This window comes from Humulus lupulus, chromosome 1, assembly GCF_963169125.1.
Source record: "Humulus lupulus chromosome 1, drHumLupu1.1, whole genome shotgun sequence".
NCBI classification, from domain to species: domain Eukaryota; kingdom Viridiplantae; phylum Streptophyta; class Magnoliopsida; order Rosales; family Cannabaceae; genus Humulus; species Humulus lupulus.
Window position 1 is genome coordinate 247,337,759 of NC_084793.1, and position 18,802 is coordinate 247,356,560.

The following is an 18,802-nucleotide window of genomic DNA, read 5'->3' on the forward strand; positions in this document are numbered from 1 at the left end:
TCTGCCTTGCCCTTGTTCTTACCTACAACATGAAACAACTAGGTAAGCGAAAACGCTTAGTAAGATCAACTTCCAAACAAAGCAGATAGAGAAATAGGGATCCGGACCCATTCGGACCCTACACAATCAATTTCAAGAACGCTAAAGCGTCCTGGCAAACTTATGGTCATGCCTGATAACCAAGGATAAATTAATTCACATCTAGATAAAAATCCCGCACTCAGAAAAAATCCCAGAACAAGCAGATATATTATATCACAACTATATCTTATCAACAATTATATCCCTGCACTCAGAAAATCCCAGAGCAAGCAGATATATTATATCACAACTAAATCTTATCAACAATTATATCCCTGCACTCAAAAAATCCCAGAGCAAGCAGATATAATACATCACAATAGAATTCGAGACCAACGCTCGACAATTTCCAACAATTCAGGCGAACGCGCCCTCCAACATAATTGCTAATCTATAAAAGAGAACCGAGTCTCCACACTAAGATCTAGCCAATAAATATTCTCATCAAGGGTAACTATCGTGTTACCTAGGGCATCGCTACTTATCCAAGAGCGTAATCCAATTTACACGGTTTTACGGAGACTTCTATGTTAATCAGTGGTGCTGGTGAGCAGCTGCCCCTAGTGTGTTCAACCTCACTCTATCTTGGCAACCCCTAGTATCTCTAGGCACTCTCACGGAATGGCCAATATTCACGGCTGCTATCCGGGAATAACTTATCAGAGCACTTGCTCGGATTCTAACCGTCCAATGATTAAGTAAGCATGAGGGCCCCTAGGTCCCATTTATCTTGGCGCCCCTAGGTTTAACCAGCTTATCCTCATCTCATGGCCACTCGTCGCGGTAATGAACCGGACATAAATAAAATCAAGCAGTGTGACGGGGATCAACCGTCTAGGATATGACGGACTTCTACCGTTCATATTTTCTAAATCAGCACTCACTAGACTAACGTCTCTAAGCAACTTTCTATGACAGCCTATATATGTGCATGTATCCCTATACTAACATACAAGACAATAATCATTTCATGTTGCAGCCATACAATACAAGTTGACTTACTTGGAGTCCTTAGCGCTCAGCAAGTTTTCATCGTCCAACGTTCAGTCCAGTTACGCTTAGCCAATACTGTAGTTATCCATACAGTATACTCGGATTAATTATGGCACTCATAATTCATTATTATTATTTTGGGCAGTTTGGTCATTTTAATAAAAGTCATTTGTAAGGATTTACAATCCTTATTTGGTTTTAAACCTATTAAGGGAAGCTATACAAAATATTCGAGACTAAACCCTAAGTCTCGGGGAGACCTATCCTAAGGTCTCGATACCTAGGCTCGGGTATCACAATGGTATTTCCCCACAACCCGCTAAAAATCTTACTCTTTCAAGGTATCGCTATTAACCCGCACTTTCGACTAGTCGGTTAAAATATGTAAGATTTTAGCCGGTATTATATCCAGAAAATACAAATAAATTCCTTAATTATTTTTAAAGAAAATAATCTCTTTAAATTTTCCTTTTTGTTTTCTTAAGGATTTTAATATCTAAAAACCGATTTAAGAAAATTGCCTAATTTGTCTTAATTAGGAAAACCGTTATAAATTTCTCATCTTGACTAATTAATTTTCCAAAAGCAATTAATCAATTTTTACTTACTAGGAAAATAATTTATTTAATTATTTTCTCAAAATATAGGGTTTTAAACCCTCTTTTAATTTATTAACTATTAATAAATTAAATCTCTTATTTTTAGAAAGAATAAAAACTCTTTAATAAAAATAATTCATTTAAACTCAAAGGGATAATTTTAGTGAAAATATGATTTCAAGACTTACCAATTTATATCTTGAAATAAGCAAAATTTTACTTTTTACCTTATGTTCCAAAATCTTATTTTTACACTAAGTGTGAAAAACCTAATTTTCACATTTTTAACTACATACTTCGTTAGTTCATAACTTGAAATTTACTTACCCAATTGTTACCAAAATTTCCCAATTCCATTTTTGTTATGCCATTTAGGTCTTTGAAAAATCTTAGGTCAAAATGAGCATTTTTTATTGGTGAAATCATTTTCCAACAATGAGGTAAAAATGACCTTATTTTAAAGTCCTTATTTTTCCCAAAATTTGACTGTTAATAACTTTCAAACCGTTCAATATTTTCTTACCAAATTTTACAGTTGAATAATAGGTTATGCCAGAAATATGTCCACAAAATTTTAGAAAAAACTGGGTTCATTTGCCCTATACAGTGGCTGTCCAAATTTGGTTCCGAAAATAAGAATACGAAAAAAACAGTTTTTTTACCTAAACTTTGAAATAGCATAACTTACTCATTTCTAAACATTTTTTTGTGTTTCAAAAGCTCACTTTTATGTAATCAATCTCAAAAACATCACAGTAAAATTAAATTTTACAAAAACAATATACAGTGGCTGCTTGACCCCTTGGAAGTCACAGCTTAAAACATGTTTTGTTTTAGGGTATCCTACAAAACCCTTGGGGGTTTTGGTTCCCATTTTCAAAAATCAATACACATGCATCATAAAAATTATTAAACAACTACCATAACCTTATTACATCATCAACAAGAAACTCTAAGCATTATATATACAAAATAATGCTTAAAACTAAAAACCCTACAACAAACTCATCAAAAGTAAACTTTTTACCTCTTTGGTGTTCTTGCTTAAGGTTTGGACCTTCCTATAAGCTTTGACTCCTTCAAAACCTTTCAAAAACCCTAACAAACTTCCCCCAACAACATAGTCAATTAGCTATTTGAAACTCTATGCTTAAAACTTTACAAAAACCTAGATTAGTGAAAGTTTACCTTAGGGAAAATACTTCCTAGACCAAGACTTAGCCTCAAAGTTTCCTTGGTGTTCTTGGGCTTGAAAAATGGAGAGAACACTTTGAAAGGTCTTAAAAATCAGTTGAGTGAATGAGAGAGGGTGGTGTGGTCGGTTGGGGAGGGATGGAAGAGTTATATACTATCTAATTTATCTCAAAAACACTCAAGTGTTTTCCTCCCACTTGCCCACTTGACTTCTTAATTAAATGGGATTTAAATTTTATAAAAATTTGGGTTCACACCACTCTAAAACACCACATGGCCGGCCACCCTTTGCCATATATGATCATTTCATTTTTTTTTTTTTTTAATAAAGGTTTCATAAGAAGAAAAGTCCAAATTGGCTTTTGACACCTTTTTTCACTCTTATTAAGTTTTAATCACCAAACTTAACATTAATTAATTAAATTAATTGTCTCTCACATTTAATTTAATTAATCACATAGTAAAATTTAACCTAAGGTCCATTCATGGAATAAAATTGCCCATTTCGGTAAAATTAGGCATTTAACACAAAATGCCCTAAAATTTCCATTTTCTTTTAGGTTTATTATTTTTGACCAAACTTTAACTTTTATGAATGTATTTTATGCCCAAAATATAATTGCCATGATTTTTCGTTTTATTTTCCGAGATTTTTACCCGATCAGGGTTTTTGTGTCGGTCTAGGACAGAAAGTCTTATCTTGATTTTTAAAATCACAAAATTCATATTTTGGCTAGCAATAACTCATGGAATACTTACAAACAAAATATAATATTATTTAAAATAATATTCTTAACCCGGGGGAAAAATCCCGACCCGAGTCGTTTAAAGGTACCCGAAAACGTAGGACGTTACACCCTATTTGTGAATCCTGTCTAGAAGGCAAGATGACCAAAAGACATTTTTCTGCTAAAGGTTCAAGAGCTACAGAACCACTTCAGCTGGTACATGCAGATGTTTGTGGTCCACTTAATGTACAAGCAAGAGGAGGTTATGAATACTTTGTCACTTTCGTTGATGATTATTCAAGATATGGTTGTTGGGGTTTTATGCCCTAATTAAAACCCAAATTCTTTGTAATCTTATTTTATTATCAATAAAAGAATAGAAATCATTTTTTGACTTGGTTAATCACTTTGCTCACACGTTTTATTTTCATGATTATTTGTTTAATATATACTTCTATTAAATCCCGAGCATATATCTAATCGTATTTATAGTAACGTAATCACAGTGGAATATAAATATGATTATATGTTCAAAATAAGTTAGTCCTAAGATTAGTCAGTGCAACGGATTTACACTGACTTGCCAATCTCCGATATGGTCTACTTACACATTATAGTGTTATGTTCTTTCCAGAACATTAGCAAAGTAGATAAGATCGGATGTATTTGTTACATCGGACTGGATCGATATTGACAGTTGATAAGATAAGTAAACATACCGTTATTATCTATTCTAGTCATATCATATAGTTGGCCATAGGTCAATTCAATCTCAATTTTGAGTGGTTAGTATTCTAACCAATTGTATTATTTGAGTTCTTTCACTTGTTCGTTACCAGCTTACCCTACGGACTAGCCCATACTTACATCTTGGGCACTCGGCAGTATAATTAAGTGGGAGTGTTAATCAAAGATATGAACATCTATAGCTTCTGATGAAGAAGTGAAATGATGGTTTCCTTTTAGTTTTGTTCAAGGTGTTAAATGATAGAGATCTCATTTCAGTAATTAAATTAGTTGACTGAAATATCATTTACAAGGAACTAAGTGTTTTATGGATAAAATATAATGAGAGGTAAAACGGTATTTTAGTCCTATCTCATTGTAGACCGTCTATAGAGGATTGAGTGAAAATTATGGTTGTAACAATGGATAATTAATAGTGTATCTATATTTGTTATAAAGCGCTCTATGAATTCAAGAGTGCAATTCCGAGTCTATAGTGGAGTCACAAGGAATTAATAAGTTAGTAAATTTATTTGTTAGATTTATGATAACTTATTGGAGCTTGATTTCATAGGCCCATGGTCCCCATTGTACCTTGGATAAAATCATCTAGATAGTCTCAATTAATTGATTTAATTATCAATTAGAATTATCAAAGTTGACCAGGTCAATTTTGGATAGTTTCACAGAGTTGTGTAATTTTGAGAAGAAAAGAGAAATTATGGCAGATTTATTAATTAAGATAAATTGGTATCTAAATTAATAAATAAGTTTAAATCAAGGTTAAAATTATAAATAATTAATTTGATAAAGGATTTAAATAATCAATTAAATCAGTAGGAAAATAATACAGGCCTTGATTTTAAGTCCAATGGGCTTATAATCAAATGGGAAATTTCATGGGCCTAAAGCCCATGATAATTTCGACCTAGGGCTTCAAATTGGCTATTATTTTATTGATTTTTCAATTAAATTAAATGGCCTAATTGAGTCTATAAAAGGTGTGCTTAGAGAGAAGTCAAAACATAAGTTTAATCATTGGTTTTCTGATAGTTTTAGATTATCTCAAAACACAAGTCCTTTTCTAAGCCTCTTTGATTATTTTCTCTTCTTCTTCTCTGTATCTATCTCATGTGTTGAGAATTGCCCACACTAGTCTAGGTGATTCTAAGGATACATTGGAAGGTTGTGAAGAAAATAGAAGATCGGTTCAGTTTCTTGATAATACTCTGCGACAGAAAGGATACAAGAGTTAGAGAAACTGAAGGAATGACTCTTTAATTCCGTTGCGTATACTGTAAGTATTCTATTCATTGTTTCTCTTTGAATTCAATTTTAGAAACATGTTTTAGACTATCTCGTATTAATTTGTTTAATATTAGATATACATGTAAATAAATAAAGATCCTGTATAAGTTTTCCTTGCAATGGTTACCTATACTTAATGCAAAGAAAATCTGAAACTTTTGGAAAGTTCAATGAATTTCGAGCAGAGGATGAAAAGCAATTAGGTAAATCACTAAAATTTCTTCGATCTGATTGAGGAGGAGAGTACTTGTGTAATGCCCTAAACTCCAGGGACCGTTACGGTGTGCCTTGTAAATAGTGCTAAAATCGTTAATCGAGTCATTTGGCCAAAATCGTGTAACAGGGATTAAAAATTTTGGTTAAGTTATATCATTTCATTAGAACGTTTATTATATACATTTAGATCCCAAAAATATAATTTAAAGGTCTATTACAAGAAAATATTTACAACCACCCGATCTAAGTAGCAAAACAGGGTTTAACCCTAGTTCCTCTTCAAACCTCGGCCATGGTGGTTGAGCAGCTGCATATGTACACATCATCACCTAAGCTCTCCAACTCAAGGATGGTCCAGCTTTCTTTTGCCTTTACCTTCACCACATAGCACCCGTGAGCCGAAGCCCAGCAAGAAAACTCAATATGCTCATGAACAGTCATATCATGACATTAAATCATTAGGCACACGCCTAGCAGATATAGCCATATTCAAGCAGGCAAATGAGTTTACGTAATGTTGAGAATAACACATCAACTGATGATCATAATAATCATCCCGGGCTTTTAGCCCCAAACAGATTAGTGATAGTTGTAGTAGTCACTAACGTGGGTTCCGTTCCCAATAGCCATGTGACGATAGGGTCACCGGGGCTTTATAGATAAGTGATCATTTCACTAGCTTAAACAAGATAGGTGTTTGATGAACTAGTCACCAAGATAACCTACCACATGACCATAGAGTCACAACCGTGGGATTCCGCTCCCTAGCCATGTGACAAGCAGTCACCTAGGCCTTTGGCCCTGGCTCTGAGTAACTAGCCTAGACTAGTCAAGCGCTTATAATTTTTATTGACCTTAGGGTCGATCTAGCATCAATGTTCCCAGAGTCATTCAACGCTGATATCGATTAGACCTAATCTTTTATCGTCCCTGCGTTTAGGACGCTTATGCCATTTCTGACTCATAGGTCAGTATTACGCACTACAAGAAAAAATGCTTTTAATAACACCAAAAATGTGTTATCAAAACATACCATAACACTTTTTGATGAGTTAAGACCGACTATGTTATCGTAGGTCAGGGTACTTTACATAACACTTTATCATTGTTATACAGATGTGTTATTATACTGTCAACAATAACACACTTTCTGTGTTATTTTAATAAATAGATAAGTGTTTAATTATATTATTTATAGTCGTTATATAACACATTTCAATACTTATAAATTTGTGTTATACTACACTTTAGTATAACACATTTTTTGTGTTATATAATGAAGTTTGCATAACAAAATTCTTTACATAAAAAGTGTTATTGTAATATGTTATACCCAGATTTCGAGCTATGATAAATATGACCTCGAAAGGTGGATTCGCAGCAAGTGGACTCATAAGGTTTGAAGTATGCTCCAGGATTGAATATCGAGCCTGCAAGTCATGGACGACCTCGAGTATGGTGACCTCGAAGTATTCATGACCTCGAAAGATAGCTCCGGAAACGCATCCATTCTCAGGGATGACCTCGGACCAGGGGTCCCGAGCTCAAGCCATGTGACCTCGGGAGATGTCTCTAGCTCGAAAGATGACGGGAAACCTGGGAAGCTAAAGCCTTAGAGATACATGATAACCACCTTGAATATCTATAAGTGTTGTAAATACGAGATGTAATCCTCATTTATTACTGAAAATCCCCTAGAATCGTGGGATATTATTTGGTCAGTTATACGTCCCCTGGTCTTCAGGGGACGTTTCCTTTTATATCTGATTATAGGCATTTAAAGCCATTAATTTTATTCACAAAAAGAGTAACTACCCAAAATATGTGGGATAGTATTCTGCAGCCTTCTCTATAAATAGAGGGGTCATGCACCATTGTAATGGACCGAAATTCTGAACCTTGAGAGAAAACTCTGAAGAATTCATGCTTAAGAATTTTCAGAGATAATCTTGAGTTTAATAACAGAGACTCGTGGACTAGGCAGATTTAACTACTGAACCACGTAAAAATCGTGTGTTTGTATTGTCTTATTTCCATTGGCCATTATCAATTATTGTTTATGTGCTCTTCTTTCACTGTTTGACGAAAAACGGCGTCAACAGATATTATAACACAATTTTCGTATTATTTTAATATTTAGATAAGTTTAAATTCTCATTATATATTCATTTATATAACACTAATTTTTTCTATTATATTTTAATTTTTTTTATATAATTAAAATTAGCTTTCTAATATATTCTAGCACCATCAAATGAACATGATTTTCAAATAACAAAAAGTAAAAACATTCAACATTGTATTAACAATCCACAAATTAGTTTAAAACATTCGACACTGTCATCAACAACCAAATGTTCTTTAAGTATTCAAGTAGTCTTAAATACTCAACATATTGAAAAGTTACTACTTTCAGCACAAAATATTCTCCCCTGAGAGTGCATTTATGCCTAAGCTCCTAGTATTTTCCAAATTAAAAAACAACAATTGCAATGACTGTACAGTTGCAGGGAGAGGGTCCAGTGGTTAGCAATGACTGTACAGTTGCAAAGAATGGGTAGTAATCCCAGACACATTAGAAATATTAGCCACGTCCTCGACAGATTCCATGCCTATCATGCCACCAAAACGTGAATTGAGACAAAAAAAACTCCACTGTCGAGAGAAGCAACACAAGTAAAAGCTTTATTGTTATGTTAACCTCTGTAGTTGATGGCCTAAAGTCACACAGTACCCGAAGGCCAGAACCTGATGTTTTCAACAAATGTATGCAAACAGATAAGTTGAGGCTTTTACGTGCAAATCTCAAAAGAATCAGAAAGTAACATGTCCCAGATGACCCCAAACATAACACAGTACACAGGAAAAGAACAGTATTTACCACACTCGACTCTCCAATTGCCCTCTCACAACAGTTTCTTGAGCATGAAATGAGCTACCAATGCCCATTAAAGCAAAACACACCGCCTAGAGCATAAAGAAAAAAAATATCAATAAAAAGAACAAGGTAAACCAAAAAATTTATAGAAAAATCAAACAAGCCTATCAAGAAAAGAAACTCTTGGAAAATTTTTAAATAATCAAAACACAACAAATTGAAGATTCCCATTTGTGCCAATTCCAAAGTGCAAAAAATAGTTAACAGACCTTAAAGCCAATGTACAGTAAAACATATTTCAACAGAAAAATGCATGAATAGCCAAGCAGTAAAATAGTCACATGTCACTAGTTTTAACATCTATCTAGGAGGGCACAAATAAAGTAAGAAAGACTGGATTTTATAAGTAGAGGATGAAACTAGACATGCCCAAGCCTCTATCTATAATCAGTCCTCCACATGACCATAATAGCTTAAACCAAACCACAAAAGGAAACATCAAACAAGAAGTTGTTTTCAAATCACTCCATGCATAAGAGCACTCTCCCAAAAAAAAAAAAAGATGTAAAAATTATTCATTAAGACAGAAAGAAAGGAATAAATTTATGATTAAGATTCTAGACCTATCAAACATTTTTGTCTTTTTTAATAAAGGGGGTGAATTAAATAATACTAAGCTAACCTGGTTGGGCACCAAGATCTATAACATGCAGCTTTGATGTAATTTGGCCAGCATTAAAAGTCTTTGTTGCAAAGGAAATGAGAGTAGAAGGATTCTCATTCCCTAGAACCTATATAAATTCGACAATCAATCAACAAATATGCATACCAAGTGCGATAAAAAACAAGATAATTAAGAGACATAAAGAGAGGGAGAAGTTAATTTACGCACTTTAAATTGTGCAAAAGCAGCAACATGAGCTTCCAGAGCTTGACTTCTCTGTTGTTCCACTGAAAAGAGTTACATATTCCCTTTGACCAGATTTTGGCTCTGCAAACAGAGCATAGAAATAAATCAAGGACAAGAAATAGGACAATTAAAGCTCAAAGTCTGCCAAGCAATCAATAAGGTATTAAAGCATGTTACAGGAAAATTCAAAAGGACCATTTGGACAAGGCTCTTTGGCACTAACTAGTTACAGGAGAAGTAGTCCCTTCTATTCCAACTACATGGATTACATCATTACAAATGTAATATATAAATACCAAGATCATCAAATATATTGGCTTGTTGGGATACACTTATAATGCACATCACAACAAGTTTAGACAAAATCTCAAAGATTTTGCAATAGAACAATGCAAAAATGCATACAAAGCATTACAGAATGACAAAATAAAAAAATTAAATTGTTTAAATTAAATTGTATTATTCAAACTCATTGGTAGAAGAAAGAATATCATAGCAAATACTATTTAACCTTAAATAGATAATTATCAACCGTATTAAGATGAAAGTATTAGAATTCAGCCCTGCTTTATCAAGGTGAGCATTACATAACTATCATTATCAGCTTTCATTGTTTAATATAAAACTGCATTTTTAAAAAAAAATTTGCTCATTCTACTCTCTTGGCTTGCTAAACTTCTATGGTGTATAATTTTGATAAACTTCTTCATCAACAGAAGTTGAATGAAATTATACACCATAGAATAATTTTACTATCATTTCAACTGGTTCCTAAATAATCTGAATTAGAAATTTAGTACTATAGTTCTGAGAGATGGAAATTAAGAGCTAGAGAGACTAAAACCAAAATTCAGGAACGGGTTAAAACTGGGGAATGCAATCTTCAATATGAGAATCAATCCAATTTAAATTCAGTAGTTATCAAATGTTTTCACTGCCATAATCATAGCTGCCACTAAAGCAGAAGATCATATTGACATAAGTAAGTTCATACAACAAATATTTATGCTGAAAAATCTCCAACTCTCTCAAAGTTCAAGCATTACTTGGACATTGTAATTTTCAGCAGGAAGAATTAAATAAATCTTCTATTAATGGCATGATAAAGTAGCAACTGTGAAGAATGTTTAAAGATAGTTCAATAGTTAGTTATGTAAGCTAATTCAGTGAGTGACAAAGAACTAGTGCAATAACAAAGTTTTATCGTGACGCACAACTACTTATAACAAGACAGATGATAAGAATATTAGGCCTTCTCTGAGGTTTAATTATTCCAGAAAAAATAAAAAGAACTAGTTACTAATTAGGCCTATTATTATTGGCTGAATATATGTCCAATAGGATTATAAGAAATGTACTAGGCATACTAAGTGATTATTATATATATTGCCTAGTGTTCTAAGGGAAGAGATATAAAAAAAAAGTTGATTATAAACAAGAGATGCAAGAGAGTAACTTTAATAAAAAGAGAAAATCGTATACAAAGTAATAACAGGATATGAAAACTCCAATAAACAATTATAAGAATTCAATATTTAGTTTTTCTCTAAGTGGGTCAAAATTGAAAACAGCAGCTAAAAAATTCATCTTTTTTTTTTCCAAATAAATTTCATTAAAGTTATAGCTGAGAACTCTAAGTATTGATTTAATCCTGCATAAGAACCCCCATTTCGTATATCACAGTCAACATGACTAGAGTGCAAATATTTAATCAAATATACTTTGTACTTTTCACACTTGTGTTTATTTAGACATCACACGAACAAAGACAGCCAGAAATTTATAGATTATACCAGCAACATGAAAATAATGGGTTCAGCGAGGTTTTCCTACTTTTCAAGTTTTTCAAGCTTCGACCCATGACCTCTCCATGAGACCGAGCCATCCACGACCCTCTGCAAGCCTGAGCCCTCCAACCCCGTCCATAGCCCTATCTACGAGCTGCATTTGGAGTCTTGACCAAGGTCCTAAAATATGCAACATAGAAAAACAGTATATTCATGCACAATTTTCAATAATAGTGAAAGAATATATATTGTACAATTTTCAATAGAAAGGAAAGAAAGAAAGAAAAACAACATTAGTCATACAACATTATTACCATTCGTTATCAATGAGAGTCGAAGCTTTTATGTACAACTTTTCTAGTAAACAAACTAAGTGAGCTTACTAAATATGGAAATAACTAATCTAACATTACAACAAATCACATAAATGCCATAAGGTTTGTTGCATATTTATTCTTATGTGCCATTTATTATATAGCATTGATTTATATTTTGACATGTGTCTTGTGCACCTCTTGTATTTACTATATAAATGCATTATAATCACTTAGTCATCGCTAGGATTACCTTGCTTTCTTTTTTGTCCCCGATCATGATGACAGAATAGCAACATGGTAGTAAGTACCTCAAAAAACTTCAAATTCAATGCTTAGCTATAACATCAAGAGAAAAATGGCATGCTCTTACAAGTAGCAAAGTTAGGTATGATAAATGAAGAACCACTAAAAGAAACATATTCAAACACAAAAATATGAATTACTTGAAATCGACTCAAGAAAACATATACAAAGCATTTTGAGAATTCTAAATCAAATACACAATTCATATGAAACACACATACCTCAACATTGTCTAAGACTATCATATATTCATTCTTCAAATTCAATTACAAAGGTTTTCCCCTACATTTAAAAATAACATTAATTATAGCCAACCAGAGAGAGAAATAATTTACTTTCATGCCAAGATCAAACATTGTCTAGTTGTTTGAGGCATTTTCTCAAACATCTAATGTGCATTAGATCTGAGAAACAGAGAATGATAAAAGAAAGAAATTCCTAGTACTCATAAAGTCAACCTAAAATACTTATTAAATAAAAGCCTAAATACACATTCAAGCTGCATCAAAATTGGTATGATAAATGAAAGATCTACTATTACTTGTTCCTCAAAACTGTTTATTTTTACTGAAGTGTTTTGGCCACTAGCAATTTTAGTCTCTCGTTTACCTTAATCATAAATGTTTGTTCCTCAGCGATTTGTTAGTAGATTGAAGTGGCAATATAACATCTAAAATTCCATCTTGGTAGCCTAAATGGCATATTTCCTTGAACGGAAAAGAAAACAAAATTAAAAACTAGCGACAAGTTTCTCACATGGATCAAATGAGAATTTCTCAATCTTTTCTGGTGTAACATCAAGGATTAGCCCAGGTCTTATGTCAAATAACTTATGAGTAGTTTTGAAGATTATGTACGCTGAAACTTGTATATAAAAAAATTAGCTTATGGAAGTCAAAACTTTCCAACTACTACACGCATTACCAAGGGGGCTCATCTCATCCAAACCCTCTGAGTGAACAACTAATGTCTGTTTCATGCCAAATTGCTGCAATTCTTTAGCCATATTCAAAACCTATTCAATGAACCACAGAAACATGAAACAAGATATTAAAAGATTATGCTTTTCAAAGAGTTTTTTAATGTGAATTACATGCAAAGCATAGTGATATAGAATTTATAAGCCATTCAATCTATTTGCATTAAAGGATAGATATTATAAAATAAAATAAACACCTTGTTTTCATCAGTTAAACTTGTTCAACGCAGCTAGATGGGTCCTTACGATTTACACTAAAATTACAGAAGACTGAGCTAGATGATAGAGAGTATCACAAGTCACAAATGAAAAAGGCATTCAGATCTTTATTGTTTGTTCCTATGTGGACTTTATCTTTTTTGTTTTACAAACGATTCCATCATAATTTATGTAAAAGCCTTAGATATGCTAGTCATATTTGCTAGTCACCATGAACATCATATGTAGACCACAATTCAACAAAACAGGTAGAAGTAAAGTTTAAAATTATAAAAATCTGACAAAAAACTTACCAAATCTTCTGCATAGACACCCACAATAGCATATGGTACTCTTGCTGGGTTTAACATAGGACCCAATATATTAAATACAGTTTTTACTTTCAGCTTTTTTCTGACTGAGCGGACAACCTTCATTGCTGGATGATATGTTGGAGGCATCATAAATCCAATGCCTGCTTCTTTCACACTGCTTGAAACTCCCTGTTATCAGGAGATAAATTGACCATATGATAATTAGTTCAGTTACACTCTTACAAGATGAGAAGTTGTTGCTGACAAAGACATTGACAAATTTGAAATTGGTTTAGCATCTTATTAATCTACCAGCTTATTCATCTAAAACAGAAATTTACAGCACCAACCTCAAGTTCCAGGTCGATAACTATCCCTAACTCTTCTAATACATCGGCACTTCCACATCGGCCTATATCTCATCTAGCCTCCTCTTTCATTAGATTTAATTCACAAATCAATCAATACAAAAATAAATCAAAACATATACCCATCATAATCAAATATTGTTCAATATTGTACATTATTAAAAATATATAAGTTTGAAACACATCATTTATTCCCCTAAAAAGACTATACTTATCTGCATAAAATTATATAAAGCCCAAACAATCTCTTTAAGCTTCACTGGCATAGTTAAAATATTTGAAATATATACGAGGATACTCCAATAAATTATTCTATATACTTTCCTTCATAATGGCTAGGTGCCTCAATTTAACATTAAGGAGCAACAAAATAAAAATTAAGATTCATATCATCTTTAGGAATAAAATGTTTAAAAATATTATCTAAAAAATTCCTCTTCAAAGAATCAACTATTTAGGTCATTCCATAATATATACTTCCAAATTTAAAACTGAAATAAAAAAAAAGGCTTATAGAACAATAAGCAACAACTACATTAGCCTATAGAAGAATCATTCACTAAATTTCACAATCTTAGTCCATTGAGGCATTTTCACACACTTGGTTTGCATCACAAAAAAGGAAAGAAAAATATAAAAATAAACACAAAATCCATAATCAAGTAAGAGGTTTCTACAACATTCAAGCACATTAATAAAATAACTGTTACCGCTGAATATATAACCAAGTAATTGATTAAACACCACAGTCAAAAGAAAGCCTTGCATTCTATGAACAAAATATGTAACAGTAATTAAAAAATCTTGATAAGGATTATAAGAAAGTCTTTTAGGAAAAGAAAAAACAATATAAGGAAAGCTAAGAGATATTAGAATAGTGTTATTAAGTAATAGATAATTAATCCATATATGTATAATGTGAACACCTCAGCTCTAGTTGCTGAGAATATGAATATGTGGAAATTTTTACTTGTGCAGCATCAGCTCTAGTTGTCCATCTGCAATGTTGGCTCCCCCAGTGGCACAATCAACTAATACCGATAATTCAGATTTCTTATCCAGCATGAAAATTCCAAGATTAAGCTGAAGAAAGTGGAAAGCCAAATTTTATAGAAGATTATTACTACTATTAGTAGAAATATAAGAGTTCATTTAAGTTAGTAGTTGTTCTTGTTGTTTCAAGAAAATGGTAATACTTGTTAGTATCATTTGGAGCAATGGATAAGAAAATTTACTGGGTAATAGTTTCCTGCTATAGGCTGAGTAACTAAAAGAGACCAATCTTCTCTAGAATCTCGAACCTGAGAAACCATTCTCAGGGATCATATATATCAAGATAGCAAAACCAGTAACTTATGTTTAATAAGAAATACTTACTCGTTTTAGAAAATCCCTTCCATTCGAATCAGTGTAGAAAACTTTGTTCGTTTCCATATTCGTTGCCAATCGCGTGATGACCTCTTTCCCAACACCATCATCTGTGGGTATTGGACCAATCTTTCAAAATAAAGAGTTGTCAGAACTACACACACTAAGTCTATATGTCTCATTATTTGTTTGATCTATATATATATATATTTGCTTGGTCTGGTATGTTTGTACTCATTGTGAATTCAACTTCAGCATGTTCTTTGTCCTTGTAAAGCCTGGTAACCTAATATGACATAAACTGAAAAGTTATGGTTACCAAATGAAGGCTTAAAAATGAAATTATATTTTGTGAATGGTCTGATAGTTCCCAAGACTAGAAAATTGCAATCTGATAGTGTTTCATTTTTGTTTGATTCTATTATAAGAGAACAAGTTCTGGTTCTTACATTATGGCCTAAAATGTTAAACCCAAAAATATGCTAATAACCTGATAGATCCATGAATTAAACTCTTGGTGAATCTCATCAACTAAAGCTCCACGAATGACCTTTAGTGGAACCTGTAAAATGCATGAAATTATATAATAGATCAGAAGTCAAAACCATTAGAAGCTCTTGGTTAATTTGTTATTTTCAAAGCTTATTATCATAAATTGGTCTTATAATTTTTTATAGAAAATAAATAATAGCATATATATACATTGAACTGCAAGAAAGTGCTTACTGATCTTGAAACAACAGTTGGAGGTGCCCCATTAGGCCTGAAAATATATGCCCCTGAAGCCTGCAAGACAGATCATTTTAAGTACTGAAGGCATCGCTTGGACAAATTTGGGACTTGAATAACTCGACAAACATAGCACATGAAGTGCTTACCTGAGAATCAAAATCACCAGTGCTTGAACCATACCAGAGATAGCTCTGTTGTATTAGTACATCAACCTTGTAATATATGACAATCAAATGAGCATTATTTTAGCATGCAAATTTTTTTGTCAAGTCAGAGAAAAGACATAAAATAGTTCCTTACAGATGTAAAATTGACATATAAACATAAGTTAGCATTCCATTTTTAGTTCCCATTTGTGGTTGGCTTGCCTGATTTTGTAATATGTAACTACTGGGTTAAGAAATATTTCCATGGTTACTTTTTGAAATTAAACAACTTACCTCAGTTTTAGAATTGTACATCTGTTTTAGTTGTCCTGAGGTAGACGAAAAGGTCAGCTTTAAATCTCTAGGCCCAACTTCAATGGTATCATTTTGTGGATTCTTTATCTTAGAGAGTAAATTCCTGTTTACTGCAATAGTTTGGAAAAGAAACCAGAGCAATTAAACAATTAATGCCTCTTTATGCATACTGTATGATATTGTATCTTAATGGTGAGCTTCATAAGAATCAACTATATGTTCAATATAATTTGACTAGCAAGTTTGAAATATGACGAATAGAGAAATTTAAAAGATTGAAGCAATTTCAATAGAAATACTGGGTTATAAGAGGCCACAAATACATATACATGAAGAGAAATACTACTCTCTCATGAAATAAATTAAAAATCATAACTGAGAAAAAGATAGATTCATTTACCATTGAAAATAAACTCTAAAATATTAATACAAAACTAATAACCTGAAACAAAAAAGAGGGTTTGAGAAATATATGGAATGAGAGATTGTTAGTCATTGCTGAGTTTTCAGAGAAATAAAGGACGAGACTGAGAGAGGGGTGGTGTTGGAGAAATGGACGACCAATGAGCGGATCGTTGAAGAGATGGACAGTAAAAGTGTAGAGGGAGGCATTGATGGGTGGCTATTGTTGGGTTCTTAGTGCCTGGACAAACCAAATAAAATAATCCCCTGTCAAATTCCTAAACTTGGTAGAGAAATAATCTTATAATTATCATATTGGAACCAAATAATCTCGTTACTGAGTAAACCAACAATCAATGCCAAACACAAAATATTGACCAATCAAACAAAGTTATCCCATCATCATAGTCAAATTACCAAACTTGGTAGAGAAATAGTCTTGAAATCACTAGAAAAGAAAGCAATAGTATATGTGTGTGTGTGTGTGTGAATAATGAATATACCTCAAGACTCAAATGGATTCTGGGTTGGTCGATTTGCAAGCCTTACTCTTACAGTCAGGAACATTTTCAAATTTTGAGGCAGGAAGATCCTCAAACAAAGATCCAACATAGAATCTGATGCTATCCGAGCCCTTACCGGTATGAATCTTAGTCACAGAGACCCACAAAAGGAGCATCTTGGCTTCAATTCCAGTCACATTAGAAACCGACCCATAACTCAATTTCCTTATAATCTTCTTATCGTAGTACACATATCGATCGAAATACACATAGTAAGGGCTTTTGAGCTCGACCTCGAAACTATCGTCGCCCGAGAGAGAGTAAGATTGGAAATTGGGGAGGAGACCCTTTGGGAGACTGAATTTGGGGAGGAGGTCATGGACGTCTGAGATTGATGATAGGACGGGAGTGAATGGATGGTCAGAGTTCAATATGAGGACCTTGAAGGATGAAGAGAAATGGGTTTGTGAGAAAAGGGTCAAAAGTAGCAGGAAGAGAGAGATTGGAGCAATGGTTGACGTAATGAGAAGATTTGCTTTGGCTTGGTCCCTTTGTAGCCTTCTCATATTTCTTTGAATCGTTGTTTACATGTATTCTAAATGGGATTTAACTTTCCTGGAGGAGAGTGAGAGACCAAGAGAGATGGGTCTCAGAGGAAGATGAAGTATATAGAGAAAATTAAATAAAATGATAAATAAATCTTTTAAACTTGGCAGAAAAAGAAATGAAATAGGAAACATATGGCGCCCAAAATTTGAGTGAACCCGCTTATAATTTTAACACATTTAGCATAATACTTTTTCATTACTGTTAGAATTTAATGTTGTGGTAGTCCTATTTTGTTGTAGTGACGCGACCAGTGCCATCCCAGACTAGTCAGTGCCATACACAAGTAAGCAATGCTACCAAACATATATCATATGTCAAACATCTGAGTATAGGGCATTCAGCATGCTTACTTAACAATTTCTAGCATAATTAGGATCATGCATAAACACAGAGGCTCAAGCTCTGAACAATCTCATATTCAATATTCATAGCATGCCCTAATCACATGTTTCTCGTGCAACACATGCATCACATTTAATCACTTGGCATGCCTCAACAATAACCATGCATGTCACATTTAAACATCCAACATGCATCAAGAATAACCATGCATGTCATATACACAGGGTGCAGTTTTCTTACCTTTGGTCCAAGCACAGGTTACCAATAAACAAGCCACAAGCACAATCCTTACTCCAAGCCTCTAGTGATAACCTAGTCACAACCATAAATGGTGATCCAATGAGTTCAAGTTCTAAAACCAATCCCTGAACCAAGACCTAGCCTCCAAGACATCAAACCCCACTAATCTGGGTAGTAGGAATGATCCCGAGGCCTAAAGTTTGAGTTCCCAAGCTTAAAACATAATTTTGGCCATAAATACCCTCA

At 33.2% G+C, this 18,802-nt stretch overlaps 1 protein-coding gene across 33 annotated transcripts; it reads right to left on the reverse strand.

Moving 5' to 3' along the window:
- Nucleotides 1-8,117: 8,117 nt before the first annotated feature.
- LOC133805043 (alpha-mannosidase-like) lies at nt 8,118-18,095 on the reverse strand. 33 transcript variants are annotated; one of them, XM_062243193.1, is made up of 16 exons: nt 16,903-17,099; nt 16,440-16,570; nt 16,146-16,211; nt 15,994-16,053; nt 15,758-15,829; nt 15,277-15,396; nt 13,532-13,720; nt 12,965-13,055; nt 12,650-12,747; nt 12,262-12,322; nt 11,988-12,054; nt 11,467-11,600; nt 9,616-9,714; nt 9,406-9,514; nt 8,727-8,812; nt 8,118-8,593 (listed from the first exon to the last, which is right to left on the reverse strand). In XM_062243193.1, the coding sequence occupies exons 2-9, from the start codon at nt 16,458-16,460 to the stop codon at nt 12,683-12,685; spliced, it is 684 nt and encodes a 227-aa protein (XP_062099177.1). In that variant the 5' UTR covers nt 16,461-16,570; nt 16,903-17,099; the 3' UTR covers nt 8,118-8,593; nt 8,727-8,812; nt 9,406-9,514; nt 9,616-9,714; nt 11,467-11,600; nt 11,988-12,054; nt 12,262-12,322; nt 12,650-12,682. The 33 variants fall into 33 exon arrangements, with proteins under 33 accessions (XP_062099177.1, XP_062099163.1, XP_062099216.1 ...); XM_062243179.1 differs by having other exon boundaries at nt 11,988-12,073; XM_062243232.1 differs by lacking the exon at nt 12,650-12,747.
- Between the last annotated feature and the right edge of the window lie 707 nt (nt 18,096-18,802).

Excerpts from the sequence above, each read along its gene's own strand:
- LOC133805043 (XM_062243154.1), bottom strand. The coding sequence starts at position 16,460 with ATGTACAATTCTAAAACTGAG. Across the intron at positions 15,397-15,757 it reads TTAATTCATGGATCTATCAG|ATTGGTCCAATACCCACAGA; the intron begins GTTATTAGCATA and ends TTATTTTGAAAG. Across the intron at positions 13,721-15,276 it reads GAAGGGATTTTCTAAAACGA|GGAGTTTCAAGCAGTGTGAA; the intron begins GTAAGTATTTCT and ends TCCTGATAACAG.